The 20,245-nt window shown below is 35.1% G+C and overlaps 1 protein-coding gene across 1 annotated transcript in view; it reads left to right on the top strand.

The window, feature by feature from the left end:
* KCNH7 (potassium voltage-gated channel subfamily H member 7) overlaps positions 1 to 20,245 on the top strand; it is a gene marked incomplete at its 3' end in the record, with an annotated part of 221,040 nt that overhangs the window by 132,722 nt on the left and 68,073 nt on the right. Inside the window, exons 3-4 of the mRNA XM_084264659.1 lie at positions 988 to 1,143; positions 16,321 to 16,749. Of these exons, the coding sequence (XP_084120785.1) occupies positions 988 to 1,143; positions 16,321 to 16,749 (585 nt within the window). The remainder of the gene's footprint in view (positions 1 to 987; positions 1,144 to 16,320; positions 16,750 to 20,245) is intronic.

Genomic DNA, 20,245 nt, shown 5'->3' with positions numbered 1-20,245 from the left:
CCTAGTTGTCATGGAAAGACATCATCTCACAGTTGTGCTTGCATGAAGCTTTTAGCACATTATTGTATTGCTTACAGCAATCACATTATTTTTGGAACCACTATATTCTGTTAAGTTAATAGAAGGAATTAAAACTAATGACCTTAGCAAATGAAATCTCTTAAAATTTATACTGGAAGAATTAACACAAAGACTTTTTAAAATCTGTAATTGGGCATTTGAACAAGACCATCCTGACTACTAGAGGTGTTGAGAAATCATACTTAAATGAACAGAAGTTGTAATGTGGGTATGCTCCATATATATGAACACTAGGGTACCTACAAGTTCATAGTTCAAGTTGTATATAACAGTTAAGTCAAATACAAATACCACAGCTTAGAAGTTTTTTGTGGTAGAATATAAAACCTCATAAGTTTTATATATTTTTACCGTCAGGTAACAAATATTATTTTTAACACAAACCTAAACATTAAACAGCCCTGAAAAGATTGAAAGCTAAAATAAGAATAGTGATATGTTTACACCCATAAATATTTAAAGCATGATTCATCCTGTTCTAATAGAACCAAAAGCTTGAAGAATGTCTGACATTTAGAAGAATGGGGTTCTGCTTTCTTCACCAGTGCTGTTGTTGCAACAGTGTTCACATTGCTACTTTTGGTGCTAAATGTCTCCATATCACAATTCTGTCTATATAGGTACCTCCAGTGAATAAAAAACAAAAAGTAAAATTTTCATTTTAAGGAAGAGTTCTTTTGGAAGAGGTAATGAATCTAATAAATTCTTAACAGATATATTTATTTCTATGAAAATGTTCCTGTTTAAATTATATTGCTTGACGTATAGTGTTTGATGTTCAATCATTAAAATGAAAGAAATATTCTTTGCCATCTGTTGGTGTAACTGGAATTAGTGGAGTGAAAAAATAGTGACATTTCCTTTCTTCCTTTTTTTTAATTTTTTTTTTTCTTTCTCCATCCACAGGATCTACCTTCATTTGCAACACCCACATAATTCCAGTAAAAAATCAAGAGGGAGTAGCAATGATGTTTATTATTAACTTTGAGTATGTAACAGATGAAGAGAATGTGGCATCTCCCGAGAAGTGCAAGCCAATATTGCCATCCAAACTTGTAAATCGTAAGTTACTCATTGAAAGTTCTCTACTTACCTCTACTGTTAGTTGGGAGAATAATTAACCTGGACAATAGTGATAGAAAAGAAATCATGTGACTCCGATTGCTTTATTCATTTAAGATAGAATTCAAAACAGTAAGAAGTTAGATGTTATAAAGTTGGTAAAATAATCCATCCGATCTTTGGTAATACTAACAGCATGGATCTTTTAGAGTACAGCTAGGGAGTATAAATTCATTAAAAGTAAAACATTTCCCAGAAGTGCATTACCTTTGACAAAAATTGACTATGAATAGAAAACCACACAAAAGCATTATGATACAGCCCAAATATTTCACCTTAACCTATGCAAAATTTACTATTTGTATTTTCTTTTCCAGATTAAAAAAAAAGTTGGTGGAAGGTTTGATTAAATTAGAAAATATAAAGCACACACACAAAAAAGTTAAAACATCCTAATTTTATCCAATTGAAGTATTTAGATTAGTTTGAAGGATGTGGGGTTTTTTTGGATATACAGGAGATGCTTTTGTTTTCATTCCACCCTGGAATGTAAGCATTGTCAGAAAACTCTACACAAAACAAAAGTCTGTTTCTTATGCAGCAAGACTGTGTAGCTTCTGTCCCACGATCTGCAGAATGTGTGCTCTTTTGCTGACCTTCACTCTGTGCAGCAGCAGCACATGATCCTTCTGCTTTGCATCTACACTCACGTAATCTGCTCTTACTACAAGATTTCCCAGAACACATCCCCATTTGTACAAGCTCTTAGTAAAGCACAGCATGCTCTAACAGCGAGTGTTAACACTCTCCCTGGCTGGGTCAGCAACAGTTGGAAAATACCTTTTCACAGAGCAATAATCTTTAATGTTAGTATGATAAAGGGACCTGCAACGTAAGTTTTCTGATTGTTAAATCAACACTTCAGCTTTCTCTAGATAGGAGACAAAGACCAGTACGATCTTCACTGCAAGAGGCGAGGGGAGAACTTTCCCAGTGTAAGCATTATGCGCCGTTGAAGTGATGACATGCTGTATTACTTTTTTCTACTAGTTATGTTGAGAAGATTGCAAGGAGCAGGCCTGTAGCTATGCTTATAACAGAATTATCAGGTTCTTTCTGATTAAAACAGTCTTTGCCATTATTCTAGTATCTAGATCTTCTATACTGTACCTTCCTGAAAAAATGTATAGGATCTCACTTAAAGAGAAAAATACAGAAACAAAAAATCCCCCCATAACATTGCCAAATCATTCACATAAAATGTTTTCATTACACATGGAGAAAAGAGTTCTGACTGAAACACTCTGGATGTGCCAAAGTCTTTACAGTTAGGTTTGTAGAAACCTACAATGACAATAGATAGAAGAATGTGGAAAGGAAAATTCCCGTTATTGGAACCTAGCAGTCTGCATATAATTATTGTTCACCAAATATCATGTGTTTTTAAAAGAGCCTTTGTAAATATTCGTAACAATAGACATTTTAAATGTTTTGCTTTTATACTATCTTTTCTTATTCTGTTTTGTGAGGGTTTTTTTTTTTTAATAACCAATATAACAGGGGGTGGGGTTTTTTTGAGATATCAAGAAAACACCATATTTTTGGTTTTTTAAGAGTAATGTTATGGTAAAAATCCCATTAAGGAATATCAGTAAGTGCATGAAAAATATGATAAAAATTACATCAATAAACCTCACTCAAGTTTTGTTTTTCTTCTAGGATGCCATGATTTTGTGAATTTTGAACACTTCCTGACTGTAAAAAACAATTTTAAACCATAAAGTTGTTCAGTTGGTCTATGCTTAATGATGTTTTATTGACAAAACAGGAAGTGAAATACCCATTGTTGGGGGTAGCTTCATGTCCTGGAAAAGACCTTTTTATTCTGCTGTCTGAAATACATCACTGTACATTTTCAAGTGTTGTCACTTACTGTATTTTAAAGTGAAAAGCCGCCATGAGGACATCCACCAAAAAAGAACCAAACCAAAAACACCCACACTTAGTCAAGCCATCCCTCTCTTGTTTTACAGTAGTGATGCATGACAGCAGATTTCCTTGCTGTGAGTTCTGGAAAAACAAATAGGTGTGGCTCCAAGCTCCTTGTGTATTAGATAAAGACCAAGGTGCAAAAGGAAAAGTGACTTGACCCATTTTCCTGTTAGTAAGTACAGCCAGATGCCGGAAACTGGCAGAAGCTAGAGCAGGACATGGCTGCTCATACTCCTACCTACCTGCTTGTGGTTTCAGAACAGACTGTTACATGAGCAGGATGGGAAGAATAGTGATACAAAAATGTATTACTGTCCTGGTTTTGGCTGTGATAGAGTTAATTTTCTTCCAAGTAGCAGGTATAGTGCTGTGGTCTGAATTTAAGATGAGAATAATGTTGATAACACACTGGTGTGTTAGTTGTTACTAAGCAATTTTTACACCAAGTCAAGGACTTTTTCAGCTTTTCACACTGCTCCATCAGCAGGTAGGCTGGAGGTGCACAAGAAGCAGGGAGGGGACGCAGCCAGGACAGCAGACCCCAACTGGCCAAATATCATGCTTTGTACATAACTTGGGGAAAGCTAGCTGGTGGTTTAGACCATGGTTCAGGAATTAGCTGCGTCTCAGGAGTCTGTGAGTGATAAGCAGTTGTGCTGTGCATCACTTGTTTGGTATATTATATAATTATTAAGATCATCATCATCATCTTCATTTTCTGTCATATTAAATTGTCTAAATCTCATCTCACAAGTTTTAACTTTTTTTTTTTTTTTCTGATTCTCTCCTCCATTGCATTGCATGGAAGAGGGGGAGCAAATGGCTGTGTGGTTTTTAGCTGCCTGCCAGGTTAAACCACAACAGCTACATAGCCAAAAATTCTTCTTAGCAAATAGAATTCTCAAGAAAGAGACCAACACAAGCAAAGCATCCAGAAATAACTACTAGATATTCTTTATAATCCACTGGTGGATTTGAATTAAAACAAAGAAATAAAACCCTTGAAATTTAGAAAAGGCAGAGAAAAAACAATGAGCAACAAAAGAAGTCACAAAAAGATGGACTGTTTACCAACAAAAATTTAGTTTTTTAAACAGCAGATTCTCTAGAAGAAAGTTAGTTTTTCATCACATTATTGGAGCATATGTCAACAGGTAAAGCAGGTGAACTGTTTTTATTGGATCACACAAAATGGACAGTAATGGATACAGCTTCAGAAAAAAAAAAAGGCAAAGAAACAAAATCCCTTCAAATGCAGCAACAAATTTAAAGAATAAAAATAGCGAGGGAACCAGCCATATAACAAGTGCAATACATCTCTGACAAACAAGTAAGATAAGCACCGGCTAATGACAAAAGACAAAAGATTTCAGATTGCATTAACATCTACTACCCAGAAGTACACAGATCATGAAAGATTTCTTTCCAGAGCTCCTTAGATTGAGTTTTCTCATATTAGAATGTGTTTTCAACATGAGAGCAAATAAAAATGACTGAGTCACGTTGCAGGATAGAAGAACCAAAACTGAATAGGAAACTAAAAGATTACAGTTATTTTCCTGACCCTAGAAAATACAATAACTCTTCCATACTATCATTCTTCCTCTAATTGATTTATTAAGAGTTGACATCAAATTTATCAAGTGTAACTTTGAAAAAACTGTCCTTTTTCTAAAAGCATCTATCTTGCTAGCTGCAGCCAACAGTTTTGAACAAGACTGCTTACTTCAGTACTCCTCATGACTAACAACATGTAAGAAAAAAGCATTTCATGCTGTACATACACTGTATCCTGTTTTCAAAGGCTCTAGCAGAAAATGCATTCCAACCTGTTAAAGGGCTGAGAGCCCTCTGGACGAGGTGAAGACCTATGGAAGTCAATTGACATTTGCTAGGTTGAGTTCCAAGAATACATTGAGCCCTGGATAGGCAGAAAATTAAAAATTTACCAGCTAAACACTGACAGATATTTTAAATGGTGTTTGTAAGCTCTTTGGGACAGTGATCCTGTCTTTTGTTATATGCCATTATAATGGTTAACACAGCTAGGTTCTGATTCAGCACTGGGCCTGACAGAAAATAATAGATTATTAAAAAAATGCAGTATGTTGCCAGGAGCTTGATGACCACCTTTGAGTATAAATAGAAATCTTTCTAGTCTGGTGCTCTAGAGTTCCTACCTCATATGCAGCAAAAAGCTGAATAGGCAGTAATGTGAAAAGTAAAGATACTGGACTCTAGCAGTGTAAAAATCCTTTCAGCTGATCCTTTTGTTCTCTTTATTCTTCCCTGACAGTATTTTTCATCAGCTCTCTATGGCAGTCTGACCTGTCTTTTTATAATCAAATAGATAAATTTTGGAAAATCCTAGCATGTACCAAACATGTAAAGCCTAATAAATCTAGGCAAAGTGATTTTTCACTCTTTTCTGTTTCATTGCTTTTGTGTTTTGCCACAATTCTATTTTTCAATATGCCATTTCACTAGTAAAATAAAAGAAGTCCTGTTCATATATAACATTTTCTTTCTTCAGGGAAAAAAATCCTCAAAAATTTCTCACATATTTGTGTTTAAACTTCTAACCAATTTATTTAATACTATATCTGTTAAATCTTTATATTCACAGAGGTGTGGAAATTTCTTCTGTAAGTATTTCTTCCATGACTGGGTGACATCCTCTTCTCCATTGAGGACTTACCTTTACAATGTGCAGTGAAAGTGAGAAACACAGAAACTGATTTGAGCTCTAGATGTTCCTTCATCATCCAATCACTTTTTCTAAATTTTGTCTCATTTTCAGATATGAGAGTTCTATTCATTCTTACCTCAATTCTTTTCCAATAAGTTTGCTTTTTGCATTGCCTTTTCTTAGGTCATGTAAATGTTTTATAATGCCAGAAATTATATAGCCAATTCTATACCCAAAGATAAAAATATTTAATAATTTACACACACACACATTTCATCTGTGAAATTCTGGAAGACATAAATACCTGAAAGGATATTTATTTAACATATTCTAGTATTAAGATGAAAATTTTGGAGCTACATAAACCCTAAAAGTGAATTTTACTCGTAACAGTTCTTATGGACTGTTCTCTGAAACATCTGATACGACACTAACATTTGCTTGATTGTCACTATGATGATGAAAATTATTCCCAAAAGTGTTGTTCATAAATTTTCATGAATCTAATCATTTACCACAGTTGTAAAAAAATTTCAACTCCAACAGAAATAATGCGTAAATAACAGATCATTAGCAAGACAATTTTAGAAAAAGATAACTCCTTCCTGTTAGACACATTGTAAAAGGAAAAAAAAAGAACTTTCTGTACATTTTCTACAATTCAGTAAATTAAGAGATGTGATTTTGTACCAGTTTAGCAAAAAAGATGTGAACATTATTAAATTATCATTTAAATTTGTCTAATAGTAACAGTTGTTAAAAAAAATAAGACAAGAATTCCTGTACAGTGTGTGGTACAGACTTCATTAAACTCTTCATTATAAAGTGTTAAGCTACTATAACTTCTATATTTAAATATGTCTTTTAAATCGTCTGTTGAGGAAAGGAAACATAGTTGTCCAGTTTTATTCCCAAATCTTTAAAAATTCCAATCTGGCATGTTTATCCAATCCACCAATTTGATGAGGAAATTTTATAGAAATCTATGGAACTTGTGGCATAAATTAATATTAGCTCCGGGCACCCAGTTGTCTCCTTCAAAGCTGTGAGATGCTTTGCATCTGTATACCTAGTAACTGCAAAATATCAAGAGCAATCATGATAGGGAGAAAATAAGCAGCTATTTCACACTGACAGAGAGTCATAGATTTGAGGATATTAACTTTGATACATAGGTATAATTTTTCTACTCAAAGTGGACCTTTTATGGGACTGAAATGTACACACAGGCACAAAAAGAGAAAAAAACTTTACTTCTGAGTTGTCTTCATTTTCTGCCCCACCTTTGGGGGCTTTTGTTAGTGACGGAGAAGTGTTTATTCTAGCGTTTATTCCAGCCCTGTCTACAGCATAATTACTATTAATATGTAGGCTAAAATAGCTAACGTCAGATGAGGTAAATTTATCAGAAGTTCTATTAATTTAACTTCAACATATTTTGACTAGTTAGAAGTACTAACCTATAAGATAAAACTGGTTCCTAAACACAATGTTCATTACCTCATGGGAGAAAGTCCAGAAAGTAATTTGATCAAGCATATAATTGCATTGTGCAGATGAGGGGTATTTGAGGGCAGTCTTATCATTTTATCACTTCAAATTCTGTAAGCTTATCAAAGACATACCCACACACACAAACACACGCACCCTGGAATAATGTCTTGGGTTTCTTCCTCTAAAGGAAACGAGAGGATCTGTTATACATAGAATGAATGCATACTTCCTGGATATGGTTCACAAAGCAAATTGGCTAATAATATTCTTAAAATAGCTAAAACCACAAATATTTCAAGCAGAGAGATTCTTCAAGGTGCTTACCCTTCACCAAGTTTGTGTCTATCCTGGTCTCAGCAATGAGTTACATCTCAGGAGTAGAGATCACCGTATCCACTGACATTACAAGTAAAATAAGCACAACCGAAATTCAAATCAGGCCTTTCAGTCTAAGACTGAACTCAAAAAAAGGTATTGGTTTTCCTCTGTGCAGAGCAATTAGTTATTTAAGGCAGCATAGCAGTTTAGTGAGAGGCAAGCACATATTTTTTCTAAACATATTTGGAGAACAGTGTTGCCATGAAATACCATATTGTGTTTTATGTATACAAGTTTGCCACATAGAACATGGCACGCATAAGCAATAGTAACCCCCTGACTTTGCCCAAAATATAATGAGAAATTTGTCCAGGGTCTTATTTTTAGCTGTACTACTGGAAGCAAATTCATCATAAGTGAGGGCTAGTCAAGAAAAATTGTGTTCAGGAGGACAGAGGTTTCTATCTGGCCAACCAGCAGCATAGTTTTGAGAACTCCAGTGTCAATATGTGTATTTGTCTCCAAGGTAAATTACAGTGAATGTTAGGTGAACTGAGACAGTGTTGAACTCTTGGCAAAGTAATACGGTATAACAGCAATCACCAGTAAAAGACAGGAGCTCTGGTACTTTCACTTTTACTGCTCCACAAATACCTAACTGCCCATTAACAGAACAGCCATTAAGATAAATAAATTCTATTAGTCTTCTTTTACAGAGAAATACAGGTGGGGTGGCTTTATTTCTGTTTCCTAGTGACAGGCTCAGATTAGAAAGGAATCCTCCCTGAATTCTAGCCACAGTAATAAGCTGTTTGCATTACGGTCTCTCTCAGCTAGGATCACAGAGCTTTTGTGCTCTAACTTGAACAAACTTTAAAAAAAAAAATTAATCTCTGCAAATAGAGGGATTGACACAGCTTTCAGTAGCTTTCAGTGGAGATGACCTGTACACATTGGACAGGAAAAGGAACACAAGCTGACAATACTCTGGCTATGCAGAGACCTCCAAATTTTCCTTTTGCTACTTAAATACATAGTAAGTATGAGAAATCAGTATGAAAAAGTTTCTTGGACTGAACTATAGAGTTTTGTTTTGCACCATTCTCTAATGGGAGAGACATATGGCTCTATTATTCATAATGGGAGCTAGCACAGAGAATTTAACACATCTTGTTAAATTGTTAATCTGGAGATTTTAACCCTGAAGAGGGAAAAATTCAAACTATCAGGGTATCTTAATCTTAGATAAAGACAGCTCTACTAGATAGCAGAAAAACTTTTTAAAAGATTCCAGAAGCTTTCAGGTGTACAGTGATTGTAAGGAATATATTTTTTTCATTTAGATTATTTGCCATGCAGTAGAAATAATTTTAATGTAAGCAAGCAAAATAGATCTATAGATAAAAATAAAGGGGGTTACCACCACTGTGTCTTGTTTATCAGGCATAGTATCCTATCATTATTACTTGGCCTGTGTTAAGGACCATTGCACCCAGGCAAGGTGGGCATTCCAAAGAAGTGAAAGCAATTGGCAAGGACACATAGTCTGAGTTCCACCCATGAAACATGAAATAAGTGAGCCCTGTCAGGAATATGAAACTTCTTTAAGGTCGTACTCTGAACAAGTGTCAGCGAATAAAGCCTATTCTTCCCAAGGACATTCTGAATGCTTCAAATTTTCAGTCAGTTTCTTCCAAACAAAATTGGCATTTCCTAGCAAAGAAACGATCACTAAGAAATATGAAGAGCTTCCATTTCATGAGAAATAGCACGTTAGTCTGGATATACCTACTTTAGTTCTCTGTCTGAAACATTAGCCAACTCTAAAACGTGGTAATTGGAAACATATATTGATCTATGTGACAAAATTAGTAAATATCAAAGTACTTCTTAATGGAAAAGTTCTTAAATTTTCCAAATAAAAAGGCAATGTACTTTTCAAACAATTCCTCTGCAGATTGCATACATTGTATATGAACTCAAGATACCTGAATTTACTTCTAAAATGTTAGAAATTTTATATTCCACTTTCTTTTCTTAATAGTCTGTTTATTTTTTGAACCTGTTTCTTTTTAAGCTAAAGCTTTTTGTAAATCTAGTTTAATTGTATTTCAGATGGTAACAACCTTTCGAGTGGCTCTTCTTCAGGTAAATCTATCTTCTAAAATTCTATCTACTAAAAACCTTTTATTGCTTTGCTCTGGTTCTATTATTTCAAGATCTCATTACATTTTATATAATTCTGGAAGAGTGCGAGTCAAAATATGGCTCTTGTTCCCACTTTCTGAAAACTTATTTCTGCAAAACTATAGATATAACAGCTAAACTATTAAATTTAGTATAATTATATTACATATAAAATACAAATGCAGTGATACTTTTCAGCTTATTATCATGGAAAGTTCTTGTATGCAAAGCATAAAAAAAATTCAATCAATATAGGAGACAAAAGAAACTGCGAAATTTGGTAGCAGTATACAAATCGAGTGTTAAAACATAAAAAACCTTCTTCAGGCTTCTTGTCTCAGACAAAAGCAATATTTGTGATTCTATGGAGTCTAGCAACTAAGGTGATGAAGGGTTGAGAATTTCTTGAGAACTTGATTTAATAGATGAAATAGATTCTTTTCTCCAGCTGCCAACAAGCCCACCATATTCTTAGCAAGACAGCAAAATATTGTGCTCACTTATGAATTCTTTGCATATAACTTGTTGTGATGCTTGCTATTTTGTTTCATTGCAATTATTTACTTTTTTCTTCTTTTCCACTTACAAAAATGTCTAAGAAATAAAAAGGGAAGAAGTAAAATCATCTTCTGAGTGGACCAAAAGTTCTTTTTTTGTTACGGCTTTTTCACAAAAACAATGTAACAGCTATAATCTTAACATAATGACTAAGATCTAATAAAATGGCATGTCTATTAATAAATGAGAAGAAAGCAGGCAGCTAAATGTTTCAGGTTCATATAAACATCCAGGGGTATAACCATTGCATCTTTTGAGGTAGACATTGTTCAGGCTAAATTCACTGGTCAACCACATACACTATAGCTCTACATGTAGCCAGAGACTTCAGTCCCTTCGTTTTGTGTTCTGACAGGCCATCTCAGAGGCCAGTGTGTAGATGGGAATCTCTGGAACCCTGTTACTCTCTTAACCATTCTCCGCATTTGCAGGAAAAGAACTCAAAAAACTCCTGTAATTGGCTCTTGCCATAATTCTCAATCGTAAAACCTGCTGAGTCTGGGTCAAAAATAGGAGAAAAATATCCTATGCACACAGTGCATAGGATACATTCAGGTATTTGTTGCTATTTTAGGCTGTCAGTGTTTTGGGATACCATTTCTCAGAGCAAATCTGCTGGTATTTACAAGCCTTTCAGCAGGAATTCAATAACTGTGTCTGTATTTTTGATAACCTAGATCCTGATAATTCCTTGACAGTAGGCATTCAATTCTCAAAAAATCTTCAAAGAGCTGACTTATGTTCCTTTTGTGAAAGTAATTTTGATCACTTGGGGAAGTTTCATTGTCTTGTTGAACAAAATATTGTTGAACTAACTCATGCTTTGGAGGATCGACTGTCATAATTGACCTACATTACCTACCCTTACCAAAGAAATCTCTCTGTCTATATCAGGTTGATCTTTGTACATATATATGTTGCATTCTTTAACTTTATACACTTAAAAGGTAACATATGTTTCATATTATATCCAGACCAGTCATTCATTATAATAAAACTATCCAAGACTTCACTTTCTTTAACACTACCACAGTTAACAGGTTGTACCAGAAACATGGGCAGCTCAGAGTTTAGTTTAACACTCAGCCTAGGACAGGCGGTGTGTCATTACCAGTTCTGACAGTTTCTATACCTCACTTAATTTATCTACTGCAAACTTTTTGTGCATTTCAGCTGATTTGATTTTGGAAAGTCTAAGCCTAGAGAACATTTAGAGTCCAATAGACTAAATCTAGCTCCCAGTTAGGGAGCCTGAGACCAGCTACCACTTCTTTTCCCTTTGGTTAACTTCTCTGAAAGCAGCTTCAGATACTGGTTTCTGGGTAACTACTTCTCTGCATCAGTATGAAAGTAACACTGCTGCTAGAGATGCTACAAAAACGGTCTGAGAAATTCTTTGAGAAACCATCATGACCTCCCAGCTGCTATCTCTTAGGACTTCCCTTCTGTAGTGCTGATAGGAAACCAGGAATCCTGTGTGTATTGACATGGGATAAATGGGCTTTGAGATAGCACATAGCATCTACCCGTAATCCAAAAAAACCCCCAAACAAACCATATAGAAGTTGTAGTGAAAGGAAAGGCCTCTCAGTTGTAGGCATTTCTCTGACTTTGACATTGTGCCTAGTATTTAAGTCTACATTTTCATTGCTAGAAATTTCAGGAGTGCCTTCACAGTAGCAAGGCAATATTCGGATCAAATATCATTTTCCTTCCTTGTTATGGAAAGCTTGCACAGAACAGATAGGGAAATTACTTGCCACGTAGGTGTATTGGGTCACTAAAGAATAGCTCTTTGCTGGAATACTCCATTTTCAAAATGAAATTTGGACTGATGTGACAGAAAGTTGCAACCATGATTGTAACTGTCAATACAGTCTTTTTGGAATCAGTGTTCTTTTTTTGTTTTGTTTCTCTGCCACAAAATTCTGTATGATGCTATTTAGTGTTTAATTCCATTAATGGTACCATTTCTCATTTCCATACACATTGAAAAACAAGGATATTAATTTTTCTTATCAAGATAGATCTTTTCCCCTACACTTTTTTCACAAAACTATTAACCAAAACATTTTATTTCCATGAGTTCCAAATATCTTTCCCTATGATCTCCCAAAATATGAGACAGAATTATAAAAGGCTTTCAGAAGGCAAGAAAAGTCAATTTGAATTTGGGTCTTTGGAGATAACTACATCTGTGAACAGTTTAGAAGTGTCCTTTCTTATTTGAAGTATATTTTTGGACTGAACTCTACTATTTTGAAACTCTATGGGTTAGCTGTGATGGCACAGAGAATAAATGCAACCAACAGATTAACTCATTTGCAAATTACTTATTCAGTGAAGCAAGGTTTGAAAGGAGGAGGTGGAATGTAAGCCTGGAATTGTGACTCATATTCAAATGTTTTCCTCAATTGCTCTTAGTGAGGCACAATTATACAAATCTCTGACTCAGCACTAAGAACTTGGCAATCTAGTCTTCAACTTGAATAAAACATAAGAATTTTAATGTAACTATATCTCTATATTTATATAAAATACCTTGTTGCATCTCAAAAATGTTTTAATATTGTAGGCAAAGATAAATCTGCTGTGAGATCATACATACACAAAGCAGGGGTTGTCCCTTTTCAAACAAAAGATTTCAGTCCACAAACAGTACAACAGGAAAGCTTTCACTGACCCTTCTAGTCTATACTGGGACAGTGCATCTGAGGCCATGAATTTTGCTTCATGAAAAATCATATTATTACTGACCTGTGCAAGGAAGTGTAATGTAAACTAGACAAATTCTGAATGGGCCTCCTGATCGCTTCAGCTACTGTACTGCAGCAGAGAGCTGAATGGCCGACACATCATGTAGCTCATTGTCTATACACTGGAGAGGAATAATACTACTATTCCTCTAAAGAATATTCACATTAAAAAGCAGGAAATTTATATTTTTAACTTTGAGACCATTTATTACAAATTATGGAAGAACAGCAAAAAGCTACTCATTTAAGTTTTTTATTTCATGCCCAAGAGTCTTAGCAAGAAGCAAAATTCTCACTAACTTTCCAGCTGAACTGCATTTAGACAGCTAAATCAGTAATGCAGTATAACATGGTCATATTAACTTGGTGAAGCAGAAAAGACCATCTGCACCAGCATGAATATAACTAAAACAGTGTGCCAGTAAAAAAGCCTTTAACAATGTCTAATGCCAGAAAATCTTATGAATGGTATTTTTAAGAAGTTCAATGTAATTGATGAAAAAAGAATTACAGTCTTTGTTTCACTTTTCACTTTTCAATAAGCAATAAGCTTTGATTTGATTTATAAACTGCTTTGAAACGCAATTCTACATGCATTTAAAAATAATAAAATTATTTTTAATGTACTTCACTAATTTCAACTCTAAGTTCAATTAACTTGGTAATTTCGAAAAAATACATGTTCCCAAGATGCACTCTGCTGAATATAACTGTGCAGATTGAAAACTGGCACCTCTAGCTGCTGTTTAAAACATGCATGACTCTGGTTTTATGTAATAGGCATTTCTGTTTATTGTACTGTTGTGTGTGTATGTGTATTAGAATAATAGATTCAATGCTAAACTCCTGAAATTCAATGAGCCTTTTCAGAAATTATTAAGGAAAAAATAAAAGGATGATTGTTATATGGATTTATATCTTAAAGTAGGGGGAGAAGGTGGAAATAAATGACCAGATTTCAAAATACTGAGATGTTACCAACAGTCTCACAGGTTGTCAATGATCTAATAAATTTTCAATTACTTGGATAAAAAAGGCACAAACAGCAAGGTCAGAATGTTTGCAAATCTCACAAAATTATTCAGAATATGAGATTTGTATTACCAATCAAGAAAGAGATCTCTCGGCTGTCGTGAAAATACTTTAAATTAGCACAGGTAGGAAAATAACTCAAAAAGGCAAATCAAATATTAGGAATATTTGGAAAATAAGGAAAGTAACTCAGATCAAAGCAAAAAGATGTTATGTTGCTGCACTGATTCCTGAGTCTGAGAGCAGCTCAGGGCACTGTCAAAAATTATTACATTAGAAATGAAAAGTAACTGAGAAGAGTGAGTAGGGTGGTCAGAGGTACACAATACAGTTACACTAGCATTCTTCAGCTTGGAAAGAGGTATACAAAGAGGAATGCAACAGATGCATGAAAAGCTATAAACATTAAAGAGACTATAAAAAGTGAGCAATTATTAGCTACTTTTCATATCATAAGAATTAGCACCCTCTCCAAGTGGTATGCTAAAATCACAGAAATGTTTCGTATAGGATGTTTTGCAGATCAAAGTAAAACTGTGTTTCAAAAGCACCAAGACAAAGTCGTGGAAGGAAGGTACACGCAATGTTCAGTTTCTGATTTGAACAAAACCTCTGGATCGGAAAGTTTCTGAACTGCAGATAGCCAGAAACTGAGTAAATTTACTGGGAGAAATAACACAACACAGTGGTTCTTAAATTCCTTCCCCATATACCCACTACTGGAATTTATCAGAGGTCAACCAACCAAGTCATACATGGACTTGCAGTGCCAACTTATAATAGAAATTTTAGCTCTTAATCAGGTTTGCCTTTCAAAAGAGCAGGGCACTCTTACTTTCATTCACATAGAACTCTAAATAAATTCAATATTCAATATATAGGACATTCTTTTTAAAACATTAAATGCTTAAGTTGTGTCATCAATTACTCTACGCTTACTGTTGGGCATAGGCATCAATGAAAGACTATTTCAAAACATTTCAGTATGGGACAATAAATTACAGTGCTAAATATTAATGAAGTAGCCACTAGGCAATTAAAAATGACTGAAAAAAAATTAAATTTCTATCCCAATAAGAGTGAATAACACAATATTTTCAGATGTCCTCTGAGAAATCATTTTGCTATTGATTTGCTGTGGAAAACACTCATGCAACAAAGTGATGAGCGACAAAAAACTATTAGATAAGTCAGCCCATTTATGCCATGACATCTGGTCATTTCAGTTATTTCAGTTATTTTATTTTGGTAGGGGTGTTTAGCATTTTTTTCTCTGAAATTTAATGTAAAATAACTGCTACCTGGGTTTGATTCTTTAGAGGGCCAGTCTGTAGATTTTACAGTTCTTCCCCTATATTGTCTTTATTTTCACCATATTTTATATTTTCTTATATTTCTTACCATTACACAAAGTTGTTAGTTTTCCGCATACTCGGAATAGCCTACCCTGACATTCAATGTACCAAGCCCAACTAAGCCCACACCCATGTAAATGTACAAAGATAACTTCATTGTATAGACACAATTGAAGTGTGAGAAGTGCCATTCCTGCTTTTTCCCCCCGAGCATTCCTTTACTTTTCATTTTAAACTCATTCAAAATAAGTGTTTTGTTTAATCATAAAATGTAAGTATTTGAAAGGATTGTGGCAAAACCGATACACGACTTCTTTTTCTGAAGGATTAGCACCGGTATCTTCCTGTTTAATTTGTAGGCAATAAATCAATAAATCAGCAGTACACTTTTTGAGCATATGGGGTTTCACTAATAATAGAATCCACAAGTACCTATTTCAGGATAACTGCTACCAAGCAAAGCAGTTCAACGTGTCCTAGCAGTCTTTTATAGAGACATAGATTTTTAATTTAGGAAGGACCATCAGAACAGATAATCTTATCTCTTTTAAAACAGATTATTCTGAGCTCAACAACTTAGTTCAGAGTGAGGTATCATATCCTTAAACAATATAACAAACAACGGTTATATAATATTTCCACATTTACACATTCCATTGTTAATCATTGTAATTTATTAGGAATAGGCCAATTATTCATAGCTATTATTATGTACTCTGACTGTGTGTGTGAAAAGCAGATTTTCATTACAAGGAACTAATATATATTTTCTTGTTTTGTTTGTATTTACATGTAGGCAGACTTTTTGGGTTCCGGTTACCTGGATTGAGACTTCTGACGTACAGAAAGCAGTCCTTACCGCAAGATGACCCTGATGCAGTGATAGTCGATTCATCTAAGCACAGCGATGACTCAGTGGCTATGAAGCACTTTAAATCACCTACAAAAGAAAGCTGTAGTCCCTCAGAAGTGGATGATACAAAAGCACTGATTCAACCCAGCAAATGTTCGCCTTTGGTTAATATATCAGGACCTCTTGACCATTCATCACCTAAACAGCAATGGGACAGACTTTACCCTGACATGATACAGACAAGCAATCCACTAACCCATTCCAGATCAAAGGAAAGCATTTGTAGTATACGGAGAGCATCTTCGGTACATGACATAGAAGGCTTTAACGTCCATCCCAAGAACATTTTTAGGGACCGCCACGCAAGTGAAGGTACGGTAGAAAGTCAATCAGTATACTGTGATGTACTGAGAAAGGAATTATTGCAAATTTTCATAGCAGCTATCATCACTTTGTAAGCAAAGCCAAATATGATCAGTTGTACACATTCAAAGGCACGCTAAAACTATTAAGGGCCCAAACAGGCCAGACTTATTTGCACTAAATACTGCTTTTCATGTCTAAGCAGAAAAATGAAATCGTGGTGTTTCTCTTAAGAGTACCATCTGCATTCATACATTCTACATTCCTAGAGGTAATATTGGTATTGGGGGGAAAAAAACAGGTGATCAAGTTAAAATTACATGCACAGTTCTGTCCCGTGCTCACGTATGATAGATTGCCTTTGACTGTGTGAAATCCTACTTCAGAGATTGATCAGTTTACTTTTCTTAAAACTGTAATGGGTAAATTGCATATTCACTGATCCAACGCTGAGGCATGCTTTTTTACTCAAATGGGAAAAAATATCCTCAGCAACTCTATTGAAATGCTTTGTGTAATTCTTAGTGAAATGCCTAGAGTGAAGTTCATGTAAGCATGATTTTCTCTTTGTGTTAGTATATTCTTGCATGCAGCAAAATTTTCAAAGATGTTTTCTGTCTCTTCTTTTCTACTATTTCTCCTAATTACACAAAGTCATGGAGAATAATCCGTGATTTCTTGTTGGAGACAGGAAGTCTGAGAAATGAGAAACAGTTTTGCAAAAAAAGGTTTGAAACCTTTGCGTTGGAGAGGCATTCCATATCAAACTGCTTTTCACAGGAAAATGCCACATACACAATGCTTCTGAAGATGCTGATGGTCTAATGATTGGAATTGCATACTTTTTACTCAAGCCAGATGACAAAGGAAACTGTGCATAATTTCATAAATTAGCAAGAAAATTAATTTTCATTTTCAGTGATTGCCTGTTTTTATCCTGTTCATTGACTATAAATGTAAAAGTCCTTTAAGTTCTCATGCCTTTTGGAAGGTCCACATCAAGGGCTCTTTGCTTCTCCACATCTAAAATATGTCTGAATGCTCCTCTGCCATGCAAAGTAACTCATAGAATAGCAGAACTAATTGTGCCTTCCAATTACTCTTCCTGTATGATCGGTAAACACTTCTTTTCTCATTTCAGTTTCTTTTGAATTCTGATTTTTTTTATTGTTGTTCTTGATCAAAGGAACCTGAAAATTCAATTCAATCCATCCTAAACCATACCATTTTACTATATTTCATATTCACATTCAAGCAAAGATATCAATATCAGGATGTGGAGGCAAAATATCCCATATTGAAACTTGGCATGTCTTTTGGACCAGTGCATAACCTTAATCATGATTTCAACTTTCCCAGATATATAAACAAACCTTTCAAATAAACCACATTTAAAGATATCTGTTTTTTCAATTTATATTTTCAGGATTTATTCTCATTAAAGCACTTCCGAATTGGTCATTCTTCATATACCTGTATGATAACAATTTATACAAATCAGTTTGAATATTAATTTTCTTTGGTGATGGTGGTACAAAATTAATTCAGAATTTGCCACAAAATGTAATACTTGCTGTATGGGGGAGCATAACCTTCTAGCTCCATATCACGGAACAATATTTTTCAGCTGTTAAATATTACGGAAAATTAATTTTACTAGTAATTTTACTAATAATCCATTTGAATTCCTATGACCTCTCACATGATGTAATAATTCACAGTCTAAAAAAACCTAAAACACTGCCACTCTAATTTCACTCTGCTTAAACTATAAAATATTAGAGGATCTAGCCCTAAGTTTAGGCAATGCATACACATTCTAAAAAAGCCCTGCAGTACAGAGGATGGCTCTCAGAATTGCATTAGAATTAGTAACCATCCTTGATGCCATCTGCTTCCAAGCATATTAGAATTTGGCACCTTACGCTAAAAAGATTTTTAAATTTAGCCAGCAAGTCCTGCTTCCTTACTCAACAGTGAGCCATAAAACCCTATTGTTGCTATTAAAACATCCATGCAAGATAGGCAATCAGGATTCAGCCTAAACCATCTTCTCTGGACTCATAGGTTCTGAACAGAAGCTGTTACATTCTGTACTGGAGAACGTAAAGCCACAAGTACAAAAGGGCAAAGTAAGCTACAGTTTTAATGGGCTAAATTATAGGACCTTTGATATTGCAAAATGTGTTACCCAGGGAAGCATAAATATATTTCCCATTCCATTTTTATTTTGTTTATCAACCCTAATAATTCTGAATTTTTCTGAATCCACTCAAAACTACCACTCCATCTGAAAGTGAAATTCAACGTTCAGATTTAACATTTTTCCACTTCTTTCAATTCAAATATTATTAATTCAATCAGCACAACAGAATTCTGACAGAAGAGAATAGCAGTATTTAGTTCAATACTAACTGCAACAATTCACCCACAGTCAATTTTTTTTGAATTTAAGGCAATTGAGTTTATAAATGACTTCACGGAATCACAAAATCATAGGCATTGGAAGGGACCTCAAGAGATCATCAGGTCCAACCCCCCTGTCAAAGCAGGCTCCCCAGCTCATATTGCACAAATAGGCGTCCAGACAAGTCTTGAATATCTCCAGAGAAGGAGACTCCACCACCTCCCTGGGCAGCGTATTCCAGTGCTCTGTCACCCTCACTGTGAAAAAGTTCTTCCGCATGTTGGTGCGGAACTTCCTGTGCTCCAACTTGCAGCCGTTGTCCCTTGTCCTGTCTCCACAGATCACTGAAAAGGGGCTGGCCAATTCCCCCTGCATCCCATACTTAAGATATTTATAAACATTAATGAGGTCCCCCCTTAGTCTTCTTTTCTCTAGGCTGAACAGTCCCAGCTCACTCAGCCTTTCCTCATAGGGGAGATGTTCCAAGCCCTTCATGCATTTCATTTATGTAGTCTAGTTGCCTATCACTTTAAAAATATTATAGCTGTGGCCGTTATATGGTAAAAGATAAAAAATGAAAATTTATGGTGTAAAATTATTTTTAGTGTACCCGATTTAATTAAATTTTAAATTTGCCTATTTAACAGCAAAAGCAACAGGGCAGGAACTGTGTCTTCCGCCTACCACCCCAACTCCAGCCAAGCTCTTCTCACCTGAAATACCAGTAATCCAGATTTTGCAGGCAGGTACAGGCTCACAGAGATATGTTGGGAATTTTGTTGTATTCAGAAAGTGACCTCAGTAACATCCCTATAGTCATCTGAAAAAACAGTGGGGTTTTGAGCCTCAGCTCACAAATTCTGTATTACTGCTAGAGATACCTGGCACAGAAAGACATCAGGCTGAGAGGACTTAAATTCTCTCCCACATGCACATTCTGGAGGGCCAGCTCAATGCCCCGTGGCAAGTTTCTGCGGCATCATGTCACAAGACTCAACCATACCTCCAGTTCCCCTCAGAGGAGAAGGCCATGGTCTTTCTCCAGAGCAGGGCTGAAGTGAAGCATCTGTATGGACAAGGCTACCACTGGGACAGACA

Source organism: Gallinula chloropus (genome assembly GCF_964237585.1).
Source record: "Gallinula chloropus genome assembly, chromosome: 5".
In the NCBI taxonomy this organism is placed as follows: Eukaryota; Metazoa; Chordata; class Aves; order Gruiformes; family Rallidae; genus Gallinula; species Gallinula chloropus.
This window is presented reverse-complemented; position numbering and strand designations above follow the sequence as displayed.